The sequence below is a fragment of the Corella eumyota genome, chromosome 4 (genome assembly GCF_963082875.1).
Source record: "Corella eumyota chromosome 4, kaCorEumy4.1, whole genome shotgun sequence".
Taxonomy (NCBI): Eukaryota; Metazoa; Chordata; class Ascidiacea; order Phlebobranchia; family Corellidae; genus Corella; species Corella eumyota.
In genome coordinates this window covers 15763354-15779965 of record NC_137493.1, presented here as the reverse complement: position 1 = coordinate 15779965, position 16612 = coordinate 15763354, and the positions used below count along the sequence as shown (strand labels likewise).

The 16612-nt window shown below is 30.0% G+C and overlaps 2 protein-coding genes across 3 annotated transcripts; both read right to left on the bottom strand.

Annotated features, from left to right (window-relative positions):
- Positions 1-206: 206 nt before the first annotated feature.
- Positions 207-2438, bottom strand: LOC145751078 (uncharacterized). Its single transcript, XM_082567158.1, has 6 exons — positions 2288-2438; positions 2014-2124; positions 1771-1830; positions 1600-1698; positions 1282-1416; positions 207-469 (listed from the first exon to the last, which is right to left on the bottom strand). The coding sequence occupies exons 1-6, from the start codon at positions 2339-2341 to the stop codon at positions 317-319; spliced, it is 612 nt and encodes a 203-aa protein (XP_082423284.1). The 5' UTR covers positions 2342-2438; the 3' UTR covers positions 207-316.
- Positions 2439-11755: 9317 nt separating this feature from the next.
- Positions 11756-15789, bottom strand: LOC145751031 (membrane-spanning 4-domains subfamily A member 8-like). 2 transcript variants are annotated; one of them, XM_082567101.1, is made up of 6 exons: positions 15252-15789; positions 14732-14839; positions 13618-13677; positions 12868-12966; positions 12334-12465; positions 11756-12031 (listed from the first exon to the last, which is right to left on the bottom strand). In XM_082567101.1, exons 1-6 carry the CDS (start codon positions 15333-15335, stop codon positions 11972-11974), a joined length of 543 nt encoding a protein of 180 aa, XP_082423227.1. In that variant the 5' UTR covers positions 15336-15789; the 3' UTR covers positions 11756-11971. The 2 variants fall into 2 exon arrangements, with proteins under 2 accessions (XP_082423227.1, XP_082423228.1); XM_082567102.1 differs by having other exon boundaries at positions 12330-12465; positions 15252-15779.
- Between the last annotated feature and the right edge of the window lie 823 nt (positions 15790-16612).

Genomic DNA, 16612 nt, shown 5'->3' with positions numbered 1-16612 from the left:
GACTTTTATAGCGCGAATCTTTAGGTACAACAACACTTCAAATGTACTTTCTTTCCCCCAAGTGTTATTAATACACACTTAAATTAGTTACATTGGACTTCATAGCCTGTAAACTTGTTAAACAATTACAATTTTTAGCATTGACAATATCCCTGACCTTTTGTCTAGTTTAAAATTAACATCTCTATCTCTTTTTATGTTTTATATACACAGTTTATTATCACAGAAATTGCATAAAATTAAATCAAAATAACAAAAACTTGGCAAAAATATTAAAAAAGCAATATTTAAAAGGGCGGGAAAATGGATTGTCACGTCACAGTTCGTTGTAAGCTGGCGGTTTTTCTGAGAAAGTTTCTGTTGTTATGACAACTTCGGTTTGTTGTGGTTGTTGTGGTTGTGGTTGTGGTTGTTGTTGTTGTTGTTGTCTTTGCATTTCAACAGCATTGTTAACTACTACTACTGTAGGCTAAAAGTATTGAACACACTATTAATTTGCTATAACTGCCGACGATCTAATTAAGCTGTTTAGTTATGAGCTTAAACTAGTGTTTATAAACATAAATTATATTTTAAACTTAGGAAATTTAAGACTATAATGTTGGGGTAATATAATAGGGTAAATTATGATTTTAACTTGTACAACTTGGGACTGAGTTGGGGTGATATCATGAGTTTAATATTATCTTGAAATTGTACAACTTGGAACAGGGTTGGGGTAATATTATGAGTATAATATTATCTTGAAATTGTACAACTTGGGACAGGGTTGGGGTAATATCATAAGGCTAATAATATCTTAAACTTGTACACCTTTAGGCTGGGTTTGGTATCAATTTAGAGTAAAACTGTTACACCATTATATTTAGTCATAAGGATACAACATAGAACAGGTTTGAGATAGTAAAATTTAAATATCTTTTAGTGGTCATTTATATCTGAATAATACCTTTGACTTGATATGGTAACATCACGGTAATAACTGTTAAACAGTCATGTAATCAGACCATTAAATTACTCATCAAAAAATTTTTAACAGAAGTCACGTTCGATTTTTTTATGTGTAATTTTGGTCATGATAATTGGAAAGTTTATTACTATAAATAAATCGTTCGGAGTACAAAAAGGGAAATGACGTGAATCTACCAAAACGTATGAGACTGAATCATCGACAAAGTTGTCTAAGTCAATTTTTAAAAATCAATGACAGAATTATATCGCTAAAAACGTAAAAAATTTAAAAAAAAATTTTTAATATTTTGAAAATTGTTTTTTTTTTACCTGACTGCCTCCACAACAGTTTCCGTTCCCTAGCAACGTGTTCACTTGACAACAATAAACTGCGCTAACTACACAAAGAATAAAACAAACCACTCCTATAAATCCAATTATAATTGCAAGATATAGGGATGCTTCCTGTTAGAATAAAAAATGTGCATAATTTATGTTTTAAAACAGTCGACTTCTAAAAAAAATGTCAAAATATGGCATTTTTACATCAGGGATTAGCAAACAATGATAAAATAGTCAGTAAAAATTAAGCTTTTGTCTTCAAAATCCTTTCTACATTTTAAAAATTAGTTTTTTAAGATGACCTACTTTAATAAGGTTAAGGTATCCTATCCAGCGAATACCGGCAAAGGCAAGAGAGATGCTGCATAAACTGCCAAGAATACTAAAAGTTAAATGCGCGTTGATCTGTCAACAAAAACGACAGCATAAAACAAATGTTTTTTAAAGCACTTTTATTAAGGTTGTGATGTTATTCACCTGACATACGGATGAGTCTTTATAAGAAGCACCTATACCCAGCGAGCCAGTAAATACAAGCTAAAAATCAAAAATAGTTTTACCATTTTGATAAAGTATAAAATTGCTCTGTAAAATAGGTTTTATTTATTACAGTTTACGCTAAACCTTACTCTTAAATTGAAACTATTAGCCATTTAAATCTATGGTATAAAAGCTGTTTACTAATAGCGTATTTTTTAAACATTTTAAGATTATTTTTACCCATATTCCGCCCCAAATGCCGTCGTAATACGTTAAAGAGATTCCACTTAGGACAGCAAAATTAATAACGTCTAAAATAATCACAGCCGTTCCGAAGAAAATTTCAAGCATCTAGTAGAAAAAAAATCATTTAAAAATCATATTTGTTTGCTAACCAATTACTACGAAAAATGTATTATTTTTTTGCCAATTTAATAACCAATATTAATTTTTGCCAATACAGTTAGATTAAATGTTAGGTTATAGTTATGTAATTTTTAACTTAAATACTTACAGCTAAAGAGCGCATAGTACGTTTTCTACTAGCTACTAGCTGTTGCATAATCATTTTATTTACTTTGAATAACAACGTCTAAATTATTTAAGAATTTTATAGTTTTTCTTAATTTATAGTTTTTTTTTACAAAATTCAAATTAGTTTTTTTTAGTTTCTTATATAGACTGCGTGACGTATACATCGAAACTGTGAATTTAGTCGCTGATGGTATGTCGGTGAATTTCCTTAAAATTTCCGCTCCTACTTTGCTTTAAACTTTGATCGAATGCGTCAATATCAAAATTCCCCTTCTACCTATTTAAAGTCAATTATCTCATTTTTGCCTGTTTTTTTTGTGGGCATAAAGACTGAAGAGAAAATAACCTTTGTTTGTGGTGTAGTGATTTAAAGATACTACGTTTTTTTTTAAATATATATAAACAGGTATTAGATAACCGCATATTAAAGCTTATTGCGCTATTAAGCTTTAATAAAAATTGCTTTTTTTAAATAGCATAGGTTTAAGATTTTACTAGATTTGTTAAATATTTTATTTAAATATATAGGTGATTACACATTAATAGTTACAACAGTCATTTAAACTTATCATTTAAAGAGCATTAATATAAGGTAGTTTATATGGTAAAGTTACAGCAATAAGAATTAAGAAATCATTAATAATCATGCGTTAGCTTAGATATATATTAATTTTCAATTAAAGAGTGATTGTATAAGTTCAATATAATAACATAATGCTGTATAATTTTGATTAGAGTTTATATGCTGGGGGTTTGTGCTACGACAACTGGCCCGTTCTAAAATATAAAATAATGTTTTTTTAGGTTTTTAGTTTCTAGTATGCGTTTAAACTTGTACAACTTGTGACTGGGTTTGGATAAATATCATGAGGTTAAAAATATCTTAAACTTGTACAGCTTGTGACTGGGTTGGGGTAATATCATAAGGTCAATATTATTTTAAACTTGTACAACTTGTGACTGGGGTTAGGGTAATATCATGAGGTCAATATTGTTTTAAACTTGTACAACTTGAGACTGGGTTTGGGTAATATTATGAGGTCACTATTTTCTTAAACTTGTACAACCTGAGACTGGAGTTGGTGTAATATCATAAGGTCAATATTACCTTAAACTTGTACAACTTGTGACTGGGTTGGGGTAATATCATAATGCCAATATTATCTTAAATTTGTACAGCTTGTGACTGGGGTTGGGGTAATTTCATAAGGTCAATAATATTTTAAACTTGTACAACTAAAGAATTGGGGTGATATTATAATGTTGATAAAAATATTTAATTGTGTAAAGTTGATTCAGTGAGATCCAATATTAGCCTGTTTTTTTAAGTTAATTAAATAGTAAAACGCTATAACGTACAAACCCCTCCACAACAACCACATGCGGGCAATCCCATTGCTGAGTTAAGACGGCAGCAAAAACTGGCGCTTATCACAAACAGAATAAACGAAATCAGGTCAATGATCGTAAGCAGAATTGCTGGAATGCCAAGGCTCTAAAACGAACGGTTTAGAAATAAATATGGTACCGAACTAATAAGTGTTTTAACCGGTTCGCCTGAAAATAAGGGAGCGGAAATTAAAGAAAAGCGAAAACGGAGAGGCGGAATCTTAAATAATAACACGCGGAAAAGCGCGAAAATTTCATTGACTGTTTAATAAAAGATACTGTTATTTGATTGAACAGAAAATACCAGTAATTAAACTTTTTTTAGAAACCCAAGCTTACCCTAACCCTCTTTTGGGTAATGCAGTTTAATTTTTAAAATATTATTGACTTAAATACAAATAAACAGTCAACGCATTTTCCGCGTTTTATTTTTTTACGATTCCGGCTCTGCTTTTTTGGTTTCCTTAATTTTCCATTCCCTCAAAATCTGCGTCCTTGTTTTAACTAACCCCAAAAAAAAGAAGGAGTTGAAACGCAATGAATCCAAGAAACATAAAAATTCCACTGAATATGCATGCAACGATGCTTAATCCCATATGGGCGTTTGCCTATGTTAAAATTAACAAAAAACTTATTAAACAATTACAATTTTTAGCATTTACAATATGCCTGACCTTTTGTCTGTTTTTTTTATTTTTTTTTATTTTGGTTTTTCGCACATTGATAAAAGTAAATAATAAATATGATATACAATTAGTATTACAACAATGCGACGGGAAAAAATGACAAAATCAATTTAATGATTTAAAACATGCCAAAAGTAATAATGTTCATACAAAGATTTTATAGTACATTATGGCATGGTTACCAAACCCAATTTAAAATTGATCTCTTTTTATGTTTAAAATACACAGTTTTTTACAGGAATTGCATAAAATTAATTAAGTTAAAAGAACAAAAACTTGGCAAAAATATTAAAAAAGCAATATTTAAAAGGGCGGGAAAATGGATTGTCACGTCACAGTTCGTTGTAAGCTGGCGGTTTGTCTGAGAAAGTTTCTGTTGTTATGACAACTTCGGTTTGTTGTTGTTGTGGTTGTTGTTGTTGTTGTTGTTGTTGTCTTTGCATTTCAACAGCATTGTTAACTATTACCACGGTAGGCTAAATGTATTGAACACACTATTAATTTGCTATAACTGCCGACGATCTAATCAAGCTGTTTAGTTATGAGCTTAAACTAGTGTTTATAAACATAAATTATATTTTAAACTTAGGAAATTTAAGACTATAATGTTGGGGTAATATAATAGGGTAAATTATGATTATAACTTGTACAACTTGGGACTGGGTTGGGGTGATATCATGAGGTAAATATTATCTCAAACTTGTACAATTTGGGACTCAGTTGGGGTAATATTATAAGGTTAATGATATCTTAAACTTGTACAACTTGAGACTGGGTTTGGGTGATATTATGATGTCAATAATGTCTTAAACTTGTACAACTCGAGACTCAGTTGGGGTAATATTATGAGATCGATAATATCCTAAACTTATACAACTGAAAGCTGGGTTCGGTGTCAATTTTAAGTAAAACTGTTACACTAATAGATTAAGTCATAATAATGCAACATGGGTTCAGGTTTGAGATAGTAAAATTTCAATATCGTTGAGTGGTCATTTACATCTGAATAATACCTTTAACTTGATATGGTCACATCACGGTAATAACTGTTAAACAGTCATGGAATCAGAACACTAAATTACTCATCAAAAAAAATTAACAGAAGTCACGTTGGATTTTTTGATGTGTAAGTTTGGTCATAATATTTGGAAATGTTATTACTATAAATAAATCGTTAAGAGTACAATAAGGGAAATGACGTGAATCTACCAAAACGCATGAGATTGAATCATCGACAAAGTTGTCTAATTCAATTTTTGAAAATCAATGACAAAAATTATATCGCTAAAAACGTGAAAAATTAAAACAAAAAAATTTTTAGAATATTTAAAAAAGTTTTTATTACCTGACTGCCTCCACAACAGTTTCCGTTTCCTAGCAACGTATTCACTTGACAACAATAAACTGCGCTAACTACACAAAGAATAAAACAAACCACTCCGATAAATCCAATTATAATTGCAAGATATAGGGATGCTTCCTGTTAGAATAAAAAATGTGCATAATTTATGTTTTAAACAGTCGACTTTATCTTTAAGTGTCAAAAAAATGGCATTTTTACATCAGGGATTAGCAAATAATGATAAAATAGTCAGTAAAAATTAAGCTTTTGTCTTCAAAATCCTTTCTACATTTTAAAAATTAGTTTTTTAAGATGACCTACTTTAATAAGGTTAAGGTATCCTATCCAGCGAATACCGACAAAGGCTAGCGATATGCTGAATAAACTGCCAAGAATACTAAAAGTTAAATGCGCGTTGATCTGTAAACAAAAACGACAACATTAAACAAATGTTTTTTAAAGCACTTTTATAAAGGTTGTGATGTTATTCACCTGACATACGGATGAGTCTTTATAAGAAGCAGACATACCCAGCGAGCCAGTAACTACAAGCTAAAATCAAAAATAGTTTTACCATTTTGATAAAGTTTAAAATTGCTCTTTAAAACAAGTTTTATTCATTACAGTTTACGCTAAACCTTACTTTAAAATTAAAATTTTCAGCCATTTAAATCTATGTTATAAATGTTATTTACTAATATTGTATTTTTTAAACATTTTAAGATTATTTTTACCCATATTCCGCACGAAATGCCGTCGTAATATGTTAAAGAGATTCCACTTAGGACAGCAAAATTAATAATGTCTAAAATAATCACAGCCTCTCCGAAAATAATTTCAAGTATCTAATAGAAAAAAAAAATCATTTAAAAATCATATTTTTTTGCTAATCAATTACTACGAAAAATGTTTTATTTTAATCATTTAATAAATAATATAAATTTTTGTCTATTTTTAATACAGTTAGCTTACATTTAAGTGTTAGCTTATATATTTATTTATTTTTAACTTAAATACTTACAGCTAAAGAGCGCATAGTACGTTTTCTACTAGCTACTAGCTGTTGCATAATCATTTTATTTACTTTGAATAACAACGTCTAAATTATTTAAGAATTTGATAGTTTTTTTTAATTTATAGTTTTTTTTTACAAAGTTTAATTTATTTTTTTTTAATTTTCTTATATAGACTGCGTGACGTATACATCGAAACTGTGTTAGTATTGAAAACTATGAATTTAGTCGCTGATGGTATGTTGGTGAATTTCCTTAAAATTTCCGCTCCTACTTTGCTTTAAATTTTGATCGAATGCGTCAATATCAAAATTCCCCCTCTACACTATTTAAATTCCCCCTCTACACTATGCATAAAGACTAAACAGAAAGTAAGCTTTTTTGTGGTGTGGTGATTTATAGATACTGGGTTATTTCGTTTAAATATATATAAACAGGTATTAGATAACCGCATATTAAAGCTTATTGCGCTATTAAGCTTTAATAAAAATTGCTTTTTTTAAATAGCATAAGATCAAAATTTCACTAGATTTGGTAAATATTTTATTTAAATATATAGGTGATTACACATTAATAGTCACAACAGTCATTTAAACTTATCATTTAAAGAGCATTAATATAAGGTAGTTTATATGGTAAAGTTACAGCAATAAGAATCAAGAAATCATTAATAATCATGCGTTAGCTTAGATATATATTAATTTTCAATTAAAGAGTGATTGTATAAGTTAAACATAATAATATAATGCTGTATATTTTTGATTAAGGTTTATATGCTGGAGGCTGCTGCCCGGTGGTTTGTGCTACGACAACTGGCCCGTTCTAAAATATAAAATAATTTAGGTTTTTAGTTTCTAGTATGCGTTAAAACTTGTACAACTTGTGAATGGGTTTGGATAATTTCATAAGGCCAATAATATCTTAAATTTGTACAGTTTGTGACTGGGTTGGGGTAATATCATAAGGTCAATATTATCTTAAATTTGTACAACTTGTGACTGGGTTTGGGGTAATTTCATAAGGTCAATATTATCTTAAATTTGTACAACTTGTGACTGGGGTTGGGGTGATATCATAAGGTCAATATTTTCTTAAACTTGTACAGCTTGATACTGAGTTGGGGTAATATCATAATGCCAATATTATCTTAAATTTGTACAACTTGTGACTGAGGTCGGGGTGATATCATAAGGTTAATCATATTTTAAACTTGTACAACTAAAGAATTGGGGTGATATTATTATGATGTTGATAAAAATATGTAATTTTGTAAAATTGACTCAGTGAAATGCAATATCAGCCTGTTTTTTTAAAGTTAATTAAAGAGTAAAACGCTATAACGTACAAACCCCTCCACAACAACCACAAGCAGGCAATCCCATTGCTGAGTTAAGACGACAGCAAAAACTGGCGCTTATCACAAACAGAATAAACGAAATCAGGTCAATGATCGTAAGCAGAATTGCTGGAATGCCAAGGCTCTAAAACAAACGGTTTAGAAATAAATATGGTACCGAACTAATAAGTGTTTTAACCGGTTCGCCTGAAAATAAGGGAGCGGAAATTAAAGGAAAGCGAAAACGGAGAGGCGGAATCTTAAATAATAACACGCGGAAAACGCGGATATTTCATTGACTGTTTATTAAAAGATACTGTTATTTGATTGAACACAAAATACCAGTAATTAAACTCTTTTTAGAAAAATAAGCTTACCCTACCCCTTTTTGGGGTAATTCAGTTTAATTTTTAAAATATTATTGACTTAAATACAAATAAACAGTCAACGGAATTTCCGCGTTTTATTATTTTTACGATCCCGCCTCTGCTTTTTTGGTTTCCTTAATTTTCTATTCCCTAAAAATCTGCGTCCTTGTTTTAACTAACCCCCCAAAAAAACCTATGTTACAATGGAAAAAAAAATTTACCTATGTTACAATGGAAAAAAAAACTTGTTAAACAATTACAATTTTTATCATTTACAATATGCCTGACATTTTGTCTGTTTTTTTTATTTTTTTATTTTGGTTTTTCGCACATTGATAAAAGTAAATAATAAATAAGGTATATAATTAGTATTACAACAATGCGACGGAAAAAAATGACAAAATCAATTTAATGATTTAAAACATGCCAAAAGTAATAATGTTTATACAAAGATTTTATAGTACATTATGGCATGGTTACCAAACCCAATTTAAAATTGATCTCTTTTTATGTTTAAAATACACAGTTTATTACAGGAATTGCATAAAATTAATTAAGTTAAAAGAACAAAAATATTAAAAAAGCGATATTTAAAAGGGCGGGAAAATGGATTGTCACGTCACAGTTCGTTGTAAGCTGGCGGTTTGTCTGAGAAAGTTTCTGTTGTTATGACAACTTCGGTTTGTTGTGGTTGTTGTGGTTGTGGTTGTTGTTGTTGTTGTCTTTGCATTTCAACAGCATTGTTAACTATTACCACGGTAGGCTAAAAGTATTGAACACACTATTAATTTGCTATAACTGCCGACGATCTAATCAAGCTGTTTAGTTATGAGCTTAAACTAGTGTTTGTAAACATAAATTATATTTTGAACTTAGGAAATTTAAGACTATAATGTTGGGGTAATATAATAGGGTAAATTATGATTATAACTTGTACAACTTGGTACTGGGTTGGGGTGATATGATGAGGTTAATATTATCTCAAACTTGTACAATTTGGGACTCAGTTGGGGTAATATTATAAGGTTAATGATATCTTAAACTTGTACAACTTGAGACTGGGTTGGGGTGATATTATGATGTCAATAATGTCTTAAACTTGTACAACTTGAGACTCAGTTGGGGTAATATTATGAGATCGATAATATCCTAAACTTATACAACTGAAAGCTGGGTTCGGTGTCAATTTTAAGTAAAACTGTTACACTAATAGATTAAGTCATAATAATGCAACATGGGTTCAGGTTTGAGATAGTAAAATTTCAATATCGTTGAGTGGTCATTTACATCTGAATAATACCTTTAACTTGATATGGTCACATCACGGTAATAACTGTTAAACAGTCATGGAATCAGAACACTAAATTACTCATCAAAAAAAATTAACAGAAGTCACGTTGGATTTTTTGATGTGTAAGTTTGGTCATGATAATTGGAAAGTTTATTTCTATAAATAAATCGTTCAGAGTACAAAAAGGGAAATGACGTGAATCTACAAAACGCTTGAGACTAAATCATCGACAAAGTTGTCTAACTTAAGTTTTGAAAATCAATGACAAAATGATATCGATAATAACGTGAAAAATTAAAAAAAAAATTTTTTAGAATATTTAAAAAAGGTTTTATTGCCTGACTGCCACCACAACAGTTTCCGTTTCCTAGCAACGTGTTTACTTGACAACAATAAACTGCGCTAACTACACAAAGAATAAAACAAACCACTCCTATAAATCCAATTATAATTGCAAGATATAGGGATGCTTCCTGTTAGAATAGAAAATGTGCATAATTTATGTTTTAAAACGGTCGACTTCTAAAAAAAATGTCAAAATATGGCATTTTTACATCAGGGATTAGCAAACAATGATAAAATAGTCAGTAAAAATTAGGCTTTAGTCTTCAAAATCCTTTCTACATTTTAAAAATTAGTTTTTTAAGATGACCTACTATAATAAGGTTAAGGTATCCTATCCAGCGAATACCGACAAAGGCAAGAGAGATGCTGAACAAACTGCCAAGAATGCTGAAAGTTAAATGCGCGTTGATCTGTAAACAAAATAAAAACATAAAACAAATGTTTTTTAAACAAACAAAAACAAACAAAAACAACAAAACAAACAACAAACAAAAAATTTAAACAAAAACAAAAGCACTTTTATAAAAGTTGTGATGTTATTCACCTGACATACGGATGAGTCTTTATAAGATGCAGACATACCCAGCGAGCCAGTAACTACAAGCTAAAATCAAAAATAGTTTTACCATTTTGATAAAGTTTAAAATTGCTCTTAAAAACAAATTTTATTTATTACAGTTTACGCTAAACCATACTTTAAAATTAAAATTTCCAGCCATTTAAATCTATGTTATAAATGTTATTTACTAATATCGTATTTTTTAAACATTTTAAGAATATTTTTACCCATATTCCGCACGAAATGCCGTCGTAATATGTTAAAGAGATTCCACTTAGGACAGCAAAATTAATAATGTCTAAAATAATCACAGCCTCTCCGAAAATAATTTCAAGCATCTAATAGAAAAAAAATTTTATTTAAAAATAATATTTTTATGCCTAATCAATTACTACGAAAAATGTATTATTTTAACCATTTAATAAATAATATAAATTTTTGTCTATTTTTAATACAGTTAGAATAAATGTTAGGTTATAGTTATGTAATTTTAAACTTAAATACTTACAGCTAAAGAGCGCATAGTACGTTTTCTACTAGCTACTAGCTGTTGCATAATCATTTTAATTCCTTTGTCTATGAACGTTTTAATTCCTTTGTCTATGAAAAAAAAATTTTAATTCCTTTGTCTATGAACGTCAAAATAAAACTGTCCAAGTAAAAACGTCAACTAACTATTTAAGAACTCAACTAACTATTTAGAAAAAAATAAATTATAGTTTTTTTTTTTATAAAATTTAAATAATTTTTTTTAAAGTTTCTTTTATAGACTGCGTGACGTATACATCGAAACTGTGTTAGTATCAAAAACTATGAATTTAGTCGCTGATGGTATGTTGGTGAATTTCCTTAAAATTTCCGCTCCTACTTTGCTTTAAATTTTGATCGAATGCGTCAATATCAAAATTCCCCCTCTACACTATTTAAATTCCCCCTCTACACTATGCATAAAGACTAAACAGAAAGTAAGCTTTTTTGTGGTGTAGTGATTTATAGATACTACGTTTTTTTTTAAATATATATAAACAGGAATTAGATAACTGCATATTAAAGCTTATTTCACTATTAAGCTTTAATAAAAATTCATTTTTTTAAAATAGCATAAGATCAAAATTTCACTAGATTTGGTAAATATTTTATTTAAATATATAGGTGATTACACATTAATAGTTACAACAGTCATTTAAACTTATTGTTTATAGAGCATTAATTTAAGGTAGTTTATATGGTAAAGTTACAGCAATAAGAATCAAGAAATCATTAATAATCATGCGTTAGCTTAAATATATATTAATTTTCAATTAAATATAATAATATATTGCTGTATATTTTTGATTAAGGTTTATATGCTGGAGGCTGCTGCCCGTTGGTTTGTGCTACGACAACTGGCCCGTTCTAAAATATAAAATAATGTTTTTTTATGGTTTTAGTTTCTAGTATGCGGTAAAACTTGTACAACTTTGGACTGGGTTTGGATAATTTCATAAGGCCTATAATATCTTAAATTTGTACAACTTGTAACTGGGGTTGGGGTAATTTCATAAGGTCAATAATATTTTAACTTGTACAACTAAAGAATCGGGGTGATATTATAATGTTGATAAAAATATTAAATTTTGTAAAGTTGATTCAGTGAGATCCAATATCAGCCAGTATTTTTAATTTAATCAAATAGTAAAACACTATAACGTACAAACCCCTCCACAACAACCACAAGCAGGCAATCCCATTGCTGAGTTAAGACGACAGCAGAAACTGGCGCTTATCACAAACAGAATAAACGAAATGAGGTCGATAAATGTAAGCAGAATTGCTGGAATGCCAAGGCTCTAAAACAAACGGTTTAGAAATAAATATGGTACCGAACTAATAAGTGTTTTAACCGGGTCGCCTGAAAATAAGAGAGAGGAAACTAAAGGAAGCGAAAACGGAGAGGCGGAATCTTAAATAATAACACGCGGAAAAACGCGGAAATGTTATCGACTGTTTATTAAAAGATACTGCTATTTGATTGAACACAAAATATCAGTAATTAAACCCTTTTTAGAAACCCAAGCTTACCCTACCCCTCTTTTGGGTAATGCAGTTTAATTTTAAAAATATCATTGACTTAAATACAAATAAACAGTCAACGGAATTTCCGCGTTTTATTTTTTTAGGATTCCGCCTCTGCTTTTTTGGTTTCCTTAATTTTCCATTCCCTTAAAATCTGCGTCCTCGTATTAACTAACCCCCAAAAAAAGAAAGAGTTGAAACGCAATGAATCCAAGAAACATAGAAATTCCACTGAATATGCATGCAACGATGCTTAATCCCATATGGGCGTTTACCTACAATTGAAAAAATATGTGTTTTTTATTATCTTAAACACGATAACTAATACATAATTTATAGCAACTCCGGTTTGTGTTTAGGTTTCTATGCAACTTATGTACAATTGGATCGTTAGAATACTGGTAAATTTAGAAATAGTATTGAAAACCACTGGCAGCATGGTGTAGTGGTAAGAACACTTGCTACACCACACATGAGGTCGTGGGTTTAATCCCCAGTTTCGCACCCCAGCTGTAGCGCCCTTGAGTAAGGTGCTATAAACGGTACGAACTCCTGCTGAGCCATCACTTAATCAGCAGTATAATTATCGGGCAATTATAATCTATAATATTTCAAACTGCCACAGTCAACTCAAGACTGGGTCGGAGTAACTGATGTTAATCTATGTTTACGTCACGCATTCAACTTTCCCACATCGAGGATAAAGATATATACAAAAAAAGGGGGGCAAAGAAAATTTCATGAGGTAACATCATTTTTTTTCTTTAGGATCGATGTGCTATTGGGACGTATTTAAACTATCCGTAAACGTCGGGCTCTAGGCCGAATAGTGTGACATTGGTGCGGCTTGAACCCAGAACTTTTTAGCCTGTAGTCTAGCACTGCCATGACCAATCAAAGTTAATTTTGTGAAAATATTTACTTACTAAGCAGCTGTTTGAATTCTGACCTCCTGCTCCTAATCCGAGACCGCCAGCAATCAAAATCTAAAAAAAAATATTTTATATATATCTTTATTCTTGATGTGGAAAGGACGACTTCAGGACCTAAACATGAAGTAACATCAGTTACTCCGACCCAGTCTCAAATTGCCTGTGGCAGTTTGGGATATCATTGAACTTTATTACCCGATAATTAAGCTGCTGATTAGGTGCTGGCTCAGTTTATACTGTTTAAAACACCTTACTTTAGGTCGCTACAGTCTGAGAGCAGTGTGGATTAAACTCACGACCTCATGTAGTGTAGCAAGTGTTGTTAACGACCGGCAGCGTGGTGTATTGGTAAGAACACTTGCTACACAACTATGAGGTCGTGGGTTCAATTCCCTCTGATCGTATGCTGAAGCGCCCTTGAGTAAGGCGCTATAAATGGTATGAACTTCTGCTGAACCAGCACCTAATCAGCAGCTTAATTATCGGCTATTTTTTATCTGTATCCCAAACTGCCAAAGGCAACTTGAGACTGGGTAGGAGTAACTAATGTTACTATATGTTTAGGTCGCATTCGACTTTTCCACGTCGGGGATAAAGATATATACAAAAAAACAGTCGTTTTATTTAAATTATTAAGTACAATAATAAATCCATAAGGAATACAAAAGATTATGTTAACTGTAAACACCAACACTTGTTGTGATTATTATAGGATGTGTGACTTTAACACAATGTGAATGAAACGTTTTAAACGGAACTATAAGGAAGTTATATTATGGAAGTGTGTTGGTGGTATTCAAAACACTTAACTAATAATAAGATACAAATCATATTAAAACATGAAACAAATGCTATCATTAAAGATTTAATTGTGGTTTTGGTTTATTTTTGTTGGAAAAAATTGTGTTTTTGGGGTCAATTTAAAAAGAATATAACATATTGGTCATTGTACCGAAAAACAACTACACTAATACTAAGATACTTCATGTTTAACGACGGCGAATCAAAATTTGACGATATTTTTTTAATAAAATTGTAAACATATTATTGTAAGGTATTGTGAAAACAAATAATCAAAAAATAACTTAATTATTTAAGTGCCTCTTACCCATATCCCTCCCCAAAAACCCGAGTAGTTAGTCAAAGAAACGCCAACTACAGCTATTGTAATGATATCCAATAGAACTGAAAGTGTGCCAAGCACTAATTCAATAATCTAAAAACGAAGTAAATATTGTTAAATATTTAATCCCTAATATAACTTATATAAATGATATTGTATTAAAGTTTAAATGTATCTTATTAATGCTAAAGACAAACTAGGGTGTGGCAGTATAAAACACAAAGTAAGACGTGCATGTGATCATTTATTTTTACTGTACAAGGTTTTGAGTTTGAATCCCACTTCTTACGGGTTGTAATATCTATAAATATGACGGTAACCATACTTTAGCTAAATTTTAATAACAAAAATTTCTATAATCAGACAGTATTATGGATTGATAATATGCTAAACTTAACATTGATAAGTAAAAACGTCTTATAGTCAAGCTATAACGCCGGTCTTTAACCTCATAAAACAACTTATTATATAACAAAAATAATTTAAAAAAGTTCCAAAAATTTACCCCCAGAATTTTGATGGCATTTTTTCGACTTTCAATTGTTGCAGGGTCGCCTGCAGTAACGGTTGTAACTACGACAGATGCCATGATAGATCGAGGATTTTAATTAACTGTGAAACGCTGAAACACTAAAATTTTTCTATAGTAAACCAACCGAAATTTAATGGATTTACAAACCGGTAATTGAATATATTAGGCTGCCTTATTAAGTTGATAGATTTACTGTTAAATGTACTAACACTAAAGCTGCCTACTGTTAAGTTACTTTAATAAGTTAAACTATATTGCTATATGAAACAATGGTAAATGAATAGACAGTTGAATGAATCATATATTTTACAGTTTTCTATATAACTATTGGTCTGTTTATACCTTCTTAATATATTCATTTTGCATATACACTTTATAAAGGCTATGCAATATTAGAGGAATTATGCCCAATGACTTTGTATTATTTGCTAGATTTTTGACATGTCTTGATTCATAAGGCCAAAAACAAAATTGTTTTTCCTATTTTAAGTCTAACATTGTTTTTAAATATTAATATATAACATTTACTAATTGATTGTTAATTATAATTATAACGGTAATGTAGATATTATCATTGTCTATTCTAACTTTATAAAATTAATTTATTGTTCATTCATTTAACCTATTGTTTTAAAGCAACACGCCATTGGCAGTTAATTAGACTTTAAAATTTAAATAAAATAAAACTTTTTGGTGGGCGGAGCATCCTGTCTTGTAGGTGTTTGATGTGCATAATTTATGTTTTAAAAATAATCGACTTCTAAAAAAAATGTCAAAATATGGCATTTTTACATCAGGGATTAGCAAACAATGATAAAATAGTCAGTAAAAATTAAGCTTTAGTCTTCAAAATCCTTTCTACATTTTAAAAATTAGTTTTTTAAGAAGTACCTACCTTAATAAGGTTAAGGTATCCTATCCAGCGAATACCGACAAAGGCAAGCGATATGCTGAACAAACTGCCAAGAATACTGAAAGTTAAATGCGCGTTGATCTGTCAACAAAATAAAAACATAAAACAGGTGGTTTTTAAAGCACTTTATAAAAGTTGTGATATTATTTACCTGACATACCGATGAGTCTTTATAAGAAGCACCTATACCCAGCGAGCCAGTAAATACAAGCTAAAAATCAAAAATAGTTTTACCATTTTGATAAAGTTAAATTGCTCTTTGAAACAAGTTTTATTTATTACAGTTTACGCTAAACCTTACTTTAAAATTACAATTTTTAGCCATTTAAATCTATGTTATAAAAGCTGTTTACTAATAGCGTATTTTTTAAACATTTTAAGATTATTTTTACCCATATTCCGCCCCAAATGCCGTCGTAAT

Excerpts from the sequence above, each read along its gene's own strand:
- LOC145751078 (XM_082567158.1), bottom strand. The coding sequence starts at position 2,341 with ATGATTATGCAACAGCTAGTAGCTAGTAGAAAACGTACTATGCGCTCT. Across the intron at positions 1,417-1,599 it reads GATACCTTAACCTTATTAAA|GAAGCATCCCTATATCTTGC; the intron begins GTAGGTCATCTT and ends TTATTCTAACAG. Across the intron at positions 470-1,281 it reads ACTGTTGTGGAGGCAGTCAG|CCTACAGTAGTAGTAGTTAA; the intron begins GTAAAAAAAAAA and ends CAATACTTTTAG.
- LOC145751031 (XM_082567101.1), bottom strand. The coding sequence starts at position 15,335 with ATGGCATCTGTCGTAGTTACAACCGTTACTGCAGGCGACCCTGCAACA. Across the intron at positions 12,967-13,617 it reads AGAATTCAAACAGCTGCTTA|GTAAACGCCCATATGGGATT; the intron begins GTAAGTAAATAT and ends TTTCAATTGTAG. Across the intron at positions 12,466-12,867 it reads AACTCTTTCTTTTTTTGGGG|AGCCTTGGCATTCCAGCAAT; the intron begins GTTAGTTAATAC and ends CGTTTGTTTTAG.